Source organism: Camellia sinensis, chromosome 15 (assembly GCF_055761805.1).
Source record: "Camellia sinensis isolate YWXY chromosome 15, ASM5576180v1, whole genome shotgun sequence".
NCBI lineage: Eukaryota > Viridiplantae > Streptophyta > Magnoliopsida > Ericales > Theaceae > Camellia > Camellia sinensis.
In genome coordinates, this window is record NC_138975.1 from 143,381,981 (window position 1) to 143,394,127 (window position 12,147).

At 36.5% G+C, this 12,147-nt stretch overlaps 1 protein-coding gene across 7 annotated transcripts; it reads left to right on the top strand.

Moving 5' to 3' along the window:
- The first annotated feature begins 248 nt into the window (after window positions 1–248).
- On the top strand, window positions 249–11,052 carry LOC145788580 (uncharacterized). Of its 7 annotated transcripts, none has more exons than XM_082910223.1 (7): window positions 249–482; window positions 3,021–3,146; window positions 3,271–3,314; window positions 3,778–6,765; window positions 7,377–7,481; window positions 7,634–7,808; window positions 10,444–11,052. In XM_082910223.1, the coding sequence occupies exons 1-7, from the start codon at window positions 480–482 to the stop codon at window positions 10,651–10,653; spliced, it is 3,651 nt and encodes a 1,216-aa protein (XP_082766349.1). In that variant the 5' UTR covers window positions 249–479; the 3' UTR covers window positions 10,654–11,052. The 7 variants fall into 7 exon arrangements, with proteins under 7 accessions (XP_082766349.1, XP_082766354.1, XP_082766351.1 ...); XM_082910228.1 differs by lacking the exon at window positions 10,444–11,052 and adding an exon at window positions 8,634–8,856; XM_082910225.1 differs by having other exon boundaries at window positions 271–482; window positions 2,967–3,146.
- Window positions 11,053–12,147: the final 1,095 nt, after the last annotated feature.

Consider the following 12,147-nt stretch of genomic DNA (forward strand, 5'->3'; position numbering starts at 1 on the left):
ATTCAGTATATTTTTTATATTTTTATATATTTATTAATTTCTTAAAATATTTTTTTACAAATTTTTTACTTTTTAGATACATCTTACTAATATGCATCTAAAAAAGTAAAAAAATTATTTAAAATTTAAAAAATATTCACTAAAAATAAAAAAAATACAAAAATTAAAAAACTCAATTTCCAAAAAACTTAATTTAGAAAACTCAAACTAAACATCTCACAACTAAAAAAACCTTAAAAAAAAAAAAAATCCTATTCCTAAGCACCCTCCAAGTATGAGTTTCCTCGCTAGAAAATTCAAACCTAACAGCTGTGGTTAAAATGGAGTATAGTTTCTCCTCATCATCGTTTCTCACAGTGATTTGTTGCCTGAACCAAACATGAGAAAGGGTAGAATTTTGTTTTGATCGTAGAAGATCGAAGGAAGAAGGAGAGAACTCTAAATAGCAAAGAAAACAGATTCGACTTCAGCTTCATGTTATGGTAGCTCTCTCTCTCTCTCTCTCTCTCTCTCTCACACACACACACACACACACACTACTATCTCGTTGCTGTTTCTGCTATCTAAATTTAGCACAAAATATCTGAGCCAACTTTTCGATCCTTTTCCCTATATACATGTATGTATATTTGTATATAGATGGGTATAATGAATATGTGTGATTGAATTGCTCCCACATGCATTATACTGATTTTTCAATGAAGCTTTTATTTTGTGTGTGTGTGTGTTTTCGTTTTTCCTTTTGCTGAATTTCCGGCTAACAAATTTGGGGTTGGAGAAATTTAAGGGATTTCTCTGACAAATTTGGCGGTTTGTTATATTTTTCGTTCTTTTCCTCCCCTAAATCTGGGGAAAGCTTCACCTACCATTAAGTTTTTTTTTTTTTTTTTTTTTTTTTCTGAATATTTTTTTTAAAGATATTATTTTGATGGACATTCTATTCTATTCTATTCTATTCCATTTTTTCAGTGGTTACATGAGTGTTTGGTTAGAATTTATCGAATGATAATTTTGACTGGTGGTTGAATTTCAGTTCCATAGGCTTGTGTTCTGTTAGTTTGTCTCCACTGTCTCAAATCTCAATAGAGAGAGAGAGAGAGAGAGAGAGAGAGAGAGAGAGAGAGAGAGAGAGAGAGAGGCACCCAATTTGGGCTTTAGGAGCTCTCTGGAACATGTCTCTGATTCCCATTTGTGTTATTATTTTCTTTTACTACCTTCAAGTTTCTTCAAGGTCAGCATAAAAATAAAAAGAAAAAAAGAAAAAAGAAGAAAGATAAATACATACATTTCTGAATTCAATAGGTTAGCATATGCCTCAGAACAGGTTAATAACATTGTCTCCATTGTTGTCATTGCCATCGTGGTTGGTTTCGTTATCTTGTGTCTGCGGTTTGTATGGTTATTCCTTTTTCTTTCTTTAATGCTTCATTATGCAAAAAATTGCAAAATAGAATATTTTGTGACCTATTTCTGTTTTCATGATAATCAATTCAAGCAGCCTACCAGACAAGTTTTTTTGGCTTTTCGAACCAAACATGCTTAGGGTTCCTCGAGCCTTAGAAGTTGTATTCTATTTAGTTTTTTTTTTTTTTTCCTTGATGAGTTTGAGGTTATTTTGTGTTCTCCCCACACACGTTCCTTTAACAGTCTAACTGGACCTTTTTCGTTGATTGCAAGCATTTGAATGCCTCATTTTTGATAAATGACTATTGTCATATTGGAGAATTTGCTAACGTCATTACTATTAGATGGTTCTGTTTTCATTTCGTAACAAATTTACTGTTTTAATTTTGAGTTAACATGGCACCTAAATTGGAAATTTTTTTCATTTGAAAACTCATTCACCTTATTGGATTTCCCAGTTGTTGTCCTTTTTGTAATAAATTTGCGTTCTATTGTAGCTTACCAATTATTTGAAGAGGTTGTCAATGTTACGCGATCTTGGGTAGAACTCAACCCCAAAAGCTAGCTTAAGGGGTGAGGGTGCCCTCATGCTTATATGCTTAACATTATTTTAGTACTCGGGCAATGTGGGACTTTGCTTCACAGTCAAACCAATCAAACTTGCTCAATTGCACATTAGTTTGGCCCCCTCTACTCATGATTTCTGGGTCCACCACTGGTTATAGCACTCTTTGCAGTTTTCATCTTCACAAGTGATCCTGAATTAGGCATTTATGAAGCCTTTATTAGGATTAAATCCATTAGCTTCCTTTCCTGCTTAGAATGCTTGAGAAGACTGCCAAGATAGAGATGGCAGTGATACAACGACAATAAGTGGGGTTCATTATTGTGCTGCCTTTGTATGACATTTGTATCCTTTATTTTACTCTTCTTTATAAGATGGAAATTTCAATGTTTAGCTCATGTATTTCACTACCAATGCCATTTTCTGTTTGGATCCATTTGTTTGTTGTTTCTCCTTTTCTGTTGGGAGGAGGGATACACACATCTTGTTTAATTCATTATAAGTATGATAAACCTGGTTAAAACCCACTTTTCGCCATGGTCAAATCTGCTTGTTACAGTTTTTTTCCCCATGCTTATATGATTTCTTTTGTAATGTGTTTAAATCAAGTCACGTTGAAGTCATTTCAAATGCATCATGGAGAAGCTTTCTTTTCCTCACCAGCATCAACATACCTTCTGAACTCATTGATGAGATCTAACCTTGTTGGTGAAATCATTTATTGTTGTTTGGGTCTTTTCAAATTTTTAGATGCCACCACCAACCCCCCCCCCCCCCCTCTTGTTCGTCTTAAGTTTACCACTGCTATGTTTATACTATCCTTATGGTTCCTACCAAGTCCCACACCTTTTGCCTCAATTTTTTATTGCAACTGTGATTTATGTAGCACATCTGACTGAGTTTCGAAGCTCCTTGGTTGACTAATAACTGCGGATAATTTGCCTACTAATTTTTATGAGGAGTTTAGTTTTGAATATCTTGATATCTTTCTTGCTAGTTCTTGTCCGACCAGCAGTTCTTGTTCTTTTACCAGCTTTCTTAACATGGACAGGCACAGCAAAAGATGCATTGTGCTCTTCAAAGAACCTGTAACAATACTCAGAAAATTGTAGACCAGGAAAACAATTCCACATTCAGGAAATCTTTGGAAGAAAATAATTCAAGAGCATCTTCAAACGTAATTTTTGTATTTTGTAATAAGCCATTTGATGTTTTTTTTTTTTTTTTTTTGGTTCACCCGTCTTCATTTTGGCTCGTGTGACTTTTTCTTGTTATCAATGGATGTTCATGCTTCATTTCAGGACTGTGAAGTGTCTTCTCTTGCTTGGAGGAACTCTGATCATAGGTAAAACAAATTTTGGAACCTATTATCATGATCGGATACTGGTCACCTGTAAATCAGTTTGCTTATGGTATATATATATATATATATTTTTCAGTTCCTGGAACATACAGCAAGTACTGTTCTATGCATGTCTATGTTTGGATGTAGAAATAGTAGTTTCTGAATATGATCATACAACATCATTATTTATATATATGTATGTCTCACATTTCAAAAAAGAAGAGTGGCATTATGGCCTACTGGTATCAGCTCTCCATGAGTGGAGATTCAGAAATTAAGTATTGGGGTCTTACAAACAGCTGTAAATTTGGTGATTTGGGAGCCTGAGCTATAGGCCAGGATCGGCAATAGATTGTCAGCAAGGGAGAACTATAAGAAGAAACAAATAACCATATTATTTAGTATAACTCTCGGTTCTTTCTCCCTTTATAAATTTGATTTGTTATTCTTTATTAATTTTTAGGTATACAATCTTCACCTTCTTCAACCCAGAACCTGATGGACACTGGAGAATTTTTGCACTGCCATTGCAATGCCCTGATCACACAGGATCTGGATCTCAGCTAAAATTGGATGGTCTCCATTTGGTTTCTCCATTGCTGGTTAGCTCGGTAAGCGTTGATCAACAAAAGGCACGGAGAGGGCCTACAACTGAGAGGAGTTGCTCTGTCAAGTCATTTACAGCTAGAAGCTTTTCTGGGTCAAAATTTCAGTATCAATCTCATAACAAAGGCTTGGCAAACAAAGTGAGTAGATGTAATGTGTTGCCAGGCAATTCTTCTTGCAAGACTCCTTTCAACAGCAGTGATTCCTCTGGTATGATCCCAACTGGCTCTAATGCTACTAATTCATCTGATATCTATCTTGCTAAATCCAAAGTAGACAAGGCTGTAAAAAGAAATTCAAAAAAGAAGGCAAGGAAGAAGGGAAAGCAAAACAAAAAGCTTTCATGTGATACTGGCTCAACTGACTTTGAATGTGTTCATGGAAGTTCAACATCTGAAACTGGTGTCAGTAAGAATACAGATTATGGGTTCAGACCACTTCAACATGCAACTAAATTGGCAATGTCATCGCCTGAACATAGTGGCCTGGACAATGATTCTGAAGGAAACGGTTGTGGCACTATAAACTATTCTGAAACACCAAAGGCATCCACATCTTACATTGATGAAGTCAATGTCTTGGAAGCTAACTTTATGCCAAGTGAACACACTTCACCCAATTCTGAAAATGGGGTTCAAACTGTTTATCCAGAGTTTTCTATCTTAAATGGAGTGCAGGATACACATTCTAAACAACTCAGTTGTTTCAATGATCAACGATCCAGTGTTTTCTCTGAGACAAAGGACTCTCCTGTGTTAGATTCTATTTCAGTCTGTTCAAATGGTGATGAAAGTATAAATGCTGGTTATGATGCTAAACTTTCCACCAAAGACAGTGGTGGAATTAATCTTTCAGAAGCTTCTAGTGATATTTCCAAAAAGGGATGTTTTTCTCATGGAAACATGTTAAATGGTGTTGAAGATTCCTATTGGCATACTGAGGGAACAACCTCCTGTGAGCAAGGATGTATCAGTGGTGAAATGGCCAGGAAAGGTAAGCAGATTAAAAGAGTGCCCAGGAATTCAAGTGTCTCCTGCCTAAGCACTGTCGGAAAGTTTTATGGCCACTCTGGAAAGGAAAATAATCATTCCATCTGGCAAAAGGTTCAGAGGAATGACACTGGTGAATGCAGCTACGGGTTGAGAAAAGTAAACTCGGCTAACTCACAGAGTGGTATTGGGTTGAAAGAGGTTCCATTCCTTAGAAAGAACTGTAATATTGCTCAATCTAGTATATTATCAACATGTGAAGATAAAAATCAGTCAAAAGTCAAAGCGTCTAGAAAGTTGAAAAGGAAACCTATTTCTGGGCTGAAACAAGAGTTAAACTATTATTCTAGAAAGGGACCTTATGCTACTAAGGCAAGCTCAAATGTGTGCCTGAAGATTAACATGCAACAGAATGAAGTATTGGATATTCCAGCACAATTTACTGGGCAAAAAGGATTAAACGGTGTTTCAAGATCTCGCTTTAAAATTGGTAGCCAAAAGAATGGATTCCAAACTAATAGAGTCAAGTCTACTACTTCTAAACCCATTCAAAACTTAGAAGGTCGTCCCAATGAGTTGGAGCCGCTTCATCATGTCTGTGCTACTCTTTCCAGTTTGAATGATCAAACTGCCAAAAGAGAAAGTAGCTCTCTATCAGGTTTCTGTGACCATCAAGACCAAACAGAGCTGCCTGACGGGCTGTCCACAGAGTACCATCTTCCTGGAGTTGAAGAAGATATCAAAATAGACAAAGCGGTTTGTTCTGTAGAACACAGTAAGCAAGATCACAGTTGTGGATCCATTTTGCAAAAATGGATACCTGTTGGAATTAAAGATTCTGAGCTTGCAAGGTCTGGCCATTCTAACAGTTCACTATTGGCCAATCATAATAAATCAGCCATGGAAAGTTGTACTTTGGAAAACACAGTGAGGGAAATGGCTTACGATCCCAACACTTTTACTTCTTCAATAAATGCTCATGTAATGTGCAGTGTACAGGATTCTAGAGATGACAATGGCTTACATTCTGAAGATGAATTTCAGATCGAGAAGTGTAGTAGTCAGAGTACATGCGCTCCGAAAGAGTCCTGTGTCAATCATGCTGCTGCAAAGTGCTCAAGTCATGATCTAATAGACCAAAATAATTCTTCTGTTGAAAATGATTCAAGCAAGATTGCAGTAGTGTTGAATGATGCCTATAGGGCACAACTGGCGTCTGAAGCTGTTCAAATGGCTACTGGATATCCAATTGCTGAATTTGAAAGGTTGCTTTATTCTGCATCACCTGTTATTTCTCTACCACACAATTTTCTAAGCTGTCAGACTTGCTTGACTGATGAGGTATTTGGTGCTCCTCTGTGCAGACACGAGACACCCAACATCTCTTTGGGGAGTCTGTGGCAGTGGTATGAGAAACATGGGACCTATGGTTTAGAAGTAAGAGCTGAAGATTTTGAAAATTCAAAAAGATTGGGTATTGATCGTTTCGCATTTCGTGCATATTTTGTTCCATTCTTGTCAGCAGTTCAGCTTTTTAGAAACTGTAAGAGTTATCTTCTGGAAAGTAGTAGTAGGATTCCTGGTACAGAGGCTTGTAAGTTGGACAGAAGTTCTGAAGACTCCTCCAATATTGGTTCTCTTCCAATATTTTCAGTACTTGTTCCTCAGCCTCTCATTGAGGACACAAGCTCTCTGTCACCAAGGAATTCTGTGTGTTGTTCAGACACATCTTCAGTATGTATTGAAGGCAATGCAACTATTCAATTGGATGATTCTACAAGCTCTGATGATTTGGAGCTTCTTTTTGAATATTTTGAAGTTGAACAACCTCAGCAAAGGCGACCGTTGTTTGAAATGTAAGTGTTGTTTCACCATCATTATTTGTCTCCATGTTTCAGTTGTATGTTTGATAAGTCATAAAGGTTACTAAGGCTGTAATCCTTCTATATTAATGAATGAAGTAGTAGCATCCTTTATGTTGTAGCTGTTATATGCATAAATTTTATCAATGTTTTGCAACTACAAATCTTCTGGAGTAGTTGAAATTTTTCTTCTGCACCTAAACTCACCGTGCACAATTTTTTCGATACTAGTGCATGGTACTAAATTATTGAACAATGAATTACCGTCTGAACAATATTGCTTCTAATATAATTATGTGTTCATTTTCACTAATAACAATGTACGAGTTGTTATTTTCTACATATTACGACAGTTATTTTTTCCTACAGGACAAATGCACAATAGATGTTTACAACATATTATTTGATTGTTCCCATTGAATTTCCTTGTCTTTGTTATTCAAAAGAATGGGTATGAGGAACTTTGCCAATAATTTACAGAAATGGAAATGATGTCTCATGTATCATGTCTGTCTGATGATCCCGAGGAGCTGCAGTTTGTTTACTTAAAAACTGCTTTTTGGTCAATGGTTTGAATTGATCTTCGTCCCAACTTGTTTTTCCAGGATAAAAGAGCTGGTTAGAGGTGATGGACCTTCACAACCCAGAGCCTATGGGGATTCCACTAAACTCGAGTCAGTGCCTCTAAATGATCTACACCCTAAATCCTGGTCAGTAATTAATGTGATCCAGGGTATTTCTGTATAATACTGTATGTAGTGAAGCAGATCAAACAAGCTGATTGTAGAACAATTATGTAAATAAATTATGATCTGAAAGAGAGAATTTCTAGATGCATCTGCTGAAACCATGCAATTTTCAGGTATTCAGTTGCTTGGTATCCTATTTATAGGATACCTGATGGCAGCTTCCGTGCGGCTTTCTTGACTTACCATTCACTTGGTCATTTAGTTCGTCGAAGTGGGACATCTGATTCCTTTGGTGTGGGTGCTTGTATAGTTTCTCCAGTTGTTGGCCTTCAGAGTTACAATGCACAGGTACACAATGGTCATGCAGTTGTAAATATTCTAACTGTCTTGGTTTCAACTTCTGCTCTATGATAGTGGTTTTGTTAATTCGTTAAGATATGCAGAAGATACTTGATCTGGTTCTTCTGAGAGGAGTGCTAAATTTCCCTTTGATGGAGCCCATGGCTCCTTGGGGTTGCTGATATCAAGCTTTGGCCTTTTAAGATTATCATTCTGTCATGCACTTGAGAATATTCATCCAGTTGTGAAGTGGTGTAAGGCTAGGAGTAATCACACCAAATATTGATTTAGTTGTGAAGGAAGTCTCCTTATAACTAGATAAATCTTATATATATGTGAATTAGAATAGGAATAGTAAAGAAAGATAGTCAGACGTAACTTGTTGGAGTTTCAGAAGCTTTTCTCTCTAGGATAAGTAAAAGGATGATGGTCCTGACAAGCATCATTGATGGTTGACCTCATATTAGATCTCTTCAGAAGTATAGATGATTCTGCGAAGCAATTTCTTAGATTATGTATGTGGCTAATTGATGTAGCGCCAATAAGAACAAATAAGAAGAATAAATCAGAGGTCACAATCCCAAAATGATATCTCAATCTCCATTAATCAATATTCATATCAGTTCTAGTCTCCAAAACTATTACATAAGGCCATGTCTATAAGCATTCTAGAAAACCCTAATTAAATTAAAGTTACCAAAAAAAAAACACTATAATAATTAAGTCCTAACAAAAAAAATCTAATAAAATAATAAATGCAACAAATATAAAACCATGCCGAAATAAATTACTAAATCTTTATCCAATGCCTTTTCTATCCCCATCTTTTCTCAGTTGAAAGGGAAACTCTCATCTCATCCGGAGAGTTGTGAAGATAAAAGTACTCCATAAGATGAAGCTCGTGCTGGCGAAATTGTTCTTCACCCATATTGCATGTGATCAGTGAAGTACTTTCACAAGAAGATGAGAATGAGAAGCTCCATGGAAGAGAACAAAGTCTTGGTTATGAGCTGGTAGTAGGAACGGATCAACTCCTGTAGAAAAATCTACAATCGAGGTAGGAGGCTGCAAAGGGCCTTGATCAAGTAAAATATCGTCCATATGAATTTTGGACAAATATGTAATTCAATGGTAAATCAGTAAAATATGCATTATATCCATATTCAAGAATTGCACAAATATTTTCATTAAATATCAATGTCAAGTACTTGGAGGAAGAAGTAATGTGGTGTGAGGGGTGATGACAAAGTCCTGATGATCTTAAATATCTTCAAAACAACTGTTAAGATAAAGTAAAAAGGATCATAAAAACAACACCCAATTAGTACACATTAATGTGTGTTTGGGAGGAGAAAGATTGAGTACACACCTAACATTTGGCATAGTGCACAAAGCGGTTTTCCCGTGACTTGAACCCATAACCTCAAGGTTATTAGACCAAAGTTTTACCATTGAACTATTATTATCAGGCAAAGAAACAAAGTCAACTGACTGAGGAGAATGATCAACATTAACATCAAGTGGGCTCTCAGACTCAATATGTTCTTCCTAAGGTCACAATTAGTGGTGATTGGATCTCTAACTTTTTGAGCACTTTCAGATGACCAAATCATGCAGACATGTGAACATCATTCAAGTAATCATGAGATTCATAAGTGACTCTAGTCAAATGAGATGTATGAACCATTGTTAACTTGGTCAACATTGTCTTTTTCCAATAAAACTGCAGGTTCAGGGTGTGTATCACAACAGGATTATGGGAAGGTGCAACGACAGTCGGGTGTGTGATCCCTACTAGACAATTTGGAAGAAAATGGTTATATCAACAAACCTTTCTAGCTAGATAATGTTCAGCCTCTAAAGCATCTTCATAGGCATTTTCTAAAGTGTTGTATGAGGTGAATATCTCACTACGGATTTCAGGTCTCAACCCAAGTAGACAATGCTTAACAATAAACCACGATTCAGCCTATAGTGAGAACTAATCAACTATGGTTTAAGTCCAAAATTAAACTCAACCCCACTACAAATTTATTTTAGGTTTCAGCATTTTCACCCTCTCAAATTAGGCTTACTGTGCACCTCTGTTAATCTAAATATCATGTTCTTGAGAGTTTTCTTTTCATTGATTAAAAAAGCTTATTGAAAATGTGCTCACTATAAGTTGGTCAGAGACAAGTCCATTCTTAAGGAAATATTGATGAGTTTGATGTCATCCTGTTAATTTTTCCATTTGAATGTACATGGATTTGACTTATTTAATAGCTCTGTAATAGGGTTCATTTGATCAATTTACTTGTACTGGTTACATCAGTCACTTTCCCATAAATTCAACAACAATTACTGAAGGCCATTGGAATGTCCAATATAAGATAACGGAACTCTGAAAAATAGTGTCAATGGTCATCTTGATTCTCCCTCTCTATGGTATGACAAAATAATTTACAAACAAATATGGCTCTTATCCTCGCAGCTGCCTTTTTTGTCCATTTACTGAAATTCTTTCTGGATATTAACTAATGAACTGCCCTGTATTCACTGAATTTTGGTGTGCAGTTCAGGTATAGATGCTAAATTTGGCTTTTGGTGACATCAAGAATGTCTTATAAAATACTTACTGTAAGTTTGAATGGCTAATGGACAGGGTGAATGCTGGTTCCAGTTAAGGCAGTCTGCACAGTGCCAGACAACAGAAATCCCAAATTTAAATCCTTCTGGAATTCTGAAGGAGAGGTTGAGGACACTTGAGCAGACGGCATCTCTTATGGCAAGAGCTGTTGTAAGCAAGGGGAATTTGCCATCTGTAAACAGACAACCTGATTATGAGTTTTTCCTCTCTAGGCGTCGCTGGTAACCACTACTGCAAAATATGTTTTGAGATATGAGTAGTTCCTTTTCCCTTTCTGCCAAAAGTTTTCAGGCAAATCAACTAGAAACTAATCTCAAATAGGAATTACAGGGGTACCTTTACTTTACTCCCCTTGGTCCAAACCGTGGTATTCCCAGCTCTGTGTGTAATTTTGTGCACGGGCGCACACGCGCACACACCCATATATAGATAGATATTGTAGAGGAAAAATACTATGTTCAGGATTGGAAATCTCTCTTTTAGGTGATAGAAAATCAGACCCTCGGACAATCAATGTCAGGTTCTGCTGACATTGATATTGATTTAGGTGTTATTTGGATGCTTTAATTTATAGTGTACGTCTATTTTAGAGGAAAAGTGCTACATTCAGTTTTGCTTTGTTTCTTTCCCTGCTTCTGGGTTCAGTTTGATTTGGGTTCAGGTACTTTTGGTATTGGGAGTTGTATATTGATAACAGGAACATGGTCTTCTGCTCTTCTAGCTAGTGGAATGTGCTGTGCTGTGATTGGTTTTATCTATCAGCAGGTCAAACCATGAAAAGAAGAATTCTCTGACAGATAAAATTATTGGTATGAATGAAAATCTTTTTCCAGTGGTTCTTGGATCTCCACTTCACTATTTCTTAATAATAATGCTACACTTGTGATCTTTATATACGACATTTAGTTTATTATCTTATGTGGCTCATTTTGAATATTAGTGAATACATAAAAATGGTTAAGTGTAGCATTTTGTATTTCTGAATTAGGGTTAATTACATTAGTCCCCAAAGTATGTGATATGTTGCATTTTAGTTCCCAATCTTTTAATTGTTCCACTTTGTGCCCTATTCGGCAACCCCCCTCCCCACTGCAACCCCTTTCCCTACCCTCCTTCCAAAGACCCTGCTCCCCACTACAACCCTTGCCCCACCCTACCCCACCGGTAACACCCTGCTCCCCACCACAACCCCCCAAGTCTTATGGTTGTTGGGTGTGTGTGTTGTGTTGCAGTGGGTTGCCACTATTAGTGTTGTGGTAAAAGGTTTGCATATTATTGGTGAGAGATTTGAGTATTTGAGGTTAAATAGTAAAGGAAATTTGTATACCCTAACGTTTGGTTGGGAGACTTGGGAAGTGATTTGGAAACAGAAAGGGAAAAGGTGGGTGAAATGTAAATAAAATATATTTATATTTCATTTAATTTTACACCTTTTTCCTTTCACTTTTCAAATTTCTTCCTAAATCTCTCAACTAAGCACAGCGTAAGTAGGAATAGTTTTTGGAAGGATAAGTTTGAGTGTTTTTATACAGAACATTTAAGTGTAAAGGTCCTACAAGCATCAAGAAGCTTCCTGGCTGTAAACTATTAGAACATGGCGTAAAAACTCAAGAAGAGGCCTTGGAAAGTTGACACTTCGTCTTCGATTGAGTTGAACCACTATAGCTATTTCTCTTACTCTATTTAATATTTGTGTTCTCCCCATTTTCTTTGCCTTTA

Coding starts and splice junctions, on each gene's coding strand:
- LOC145788580 (XM_082910223.1), top strand. Junction 6,766..7,376: donor AGGCGACCGTTGTTTGAAAT/GTAAGTGTTGTT, acceptor TTGTTTTTCCAG/GATAAAAGAGCTGGTTAGAG. Junction 7,809..10,443: donor TTCAGAGTTACAATGCACAG/GTACACAATGGT, acceptor GCTAATGGACAG/GGTGAATGCTGGTTCCAGTT.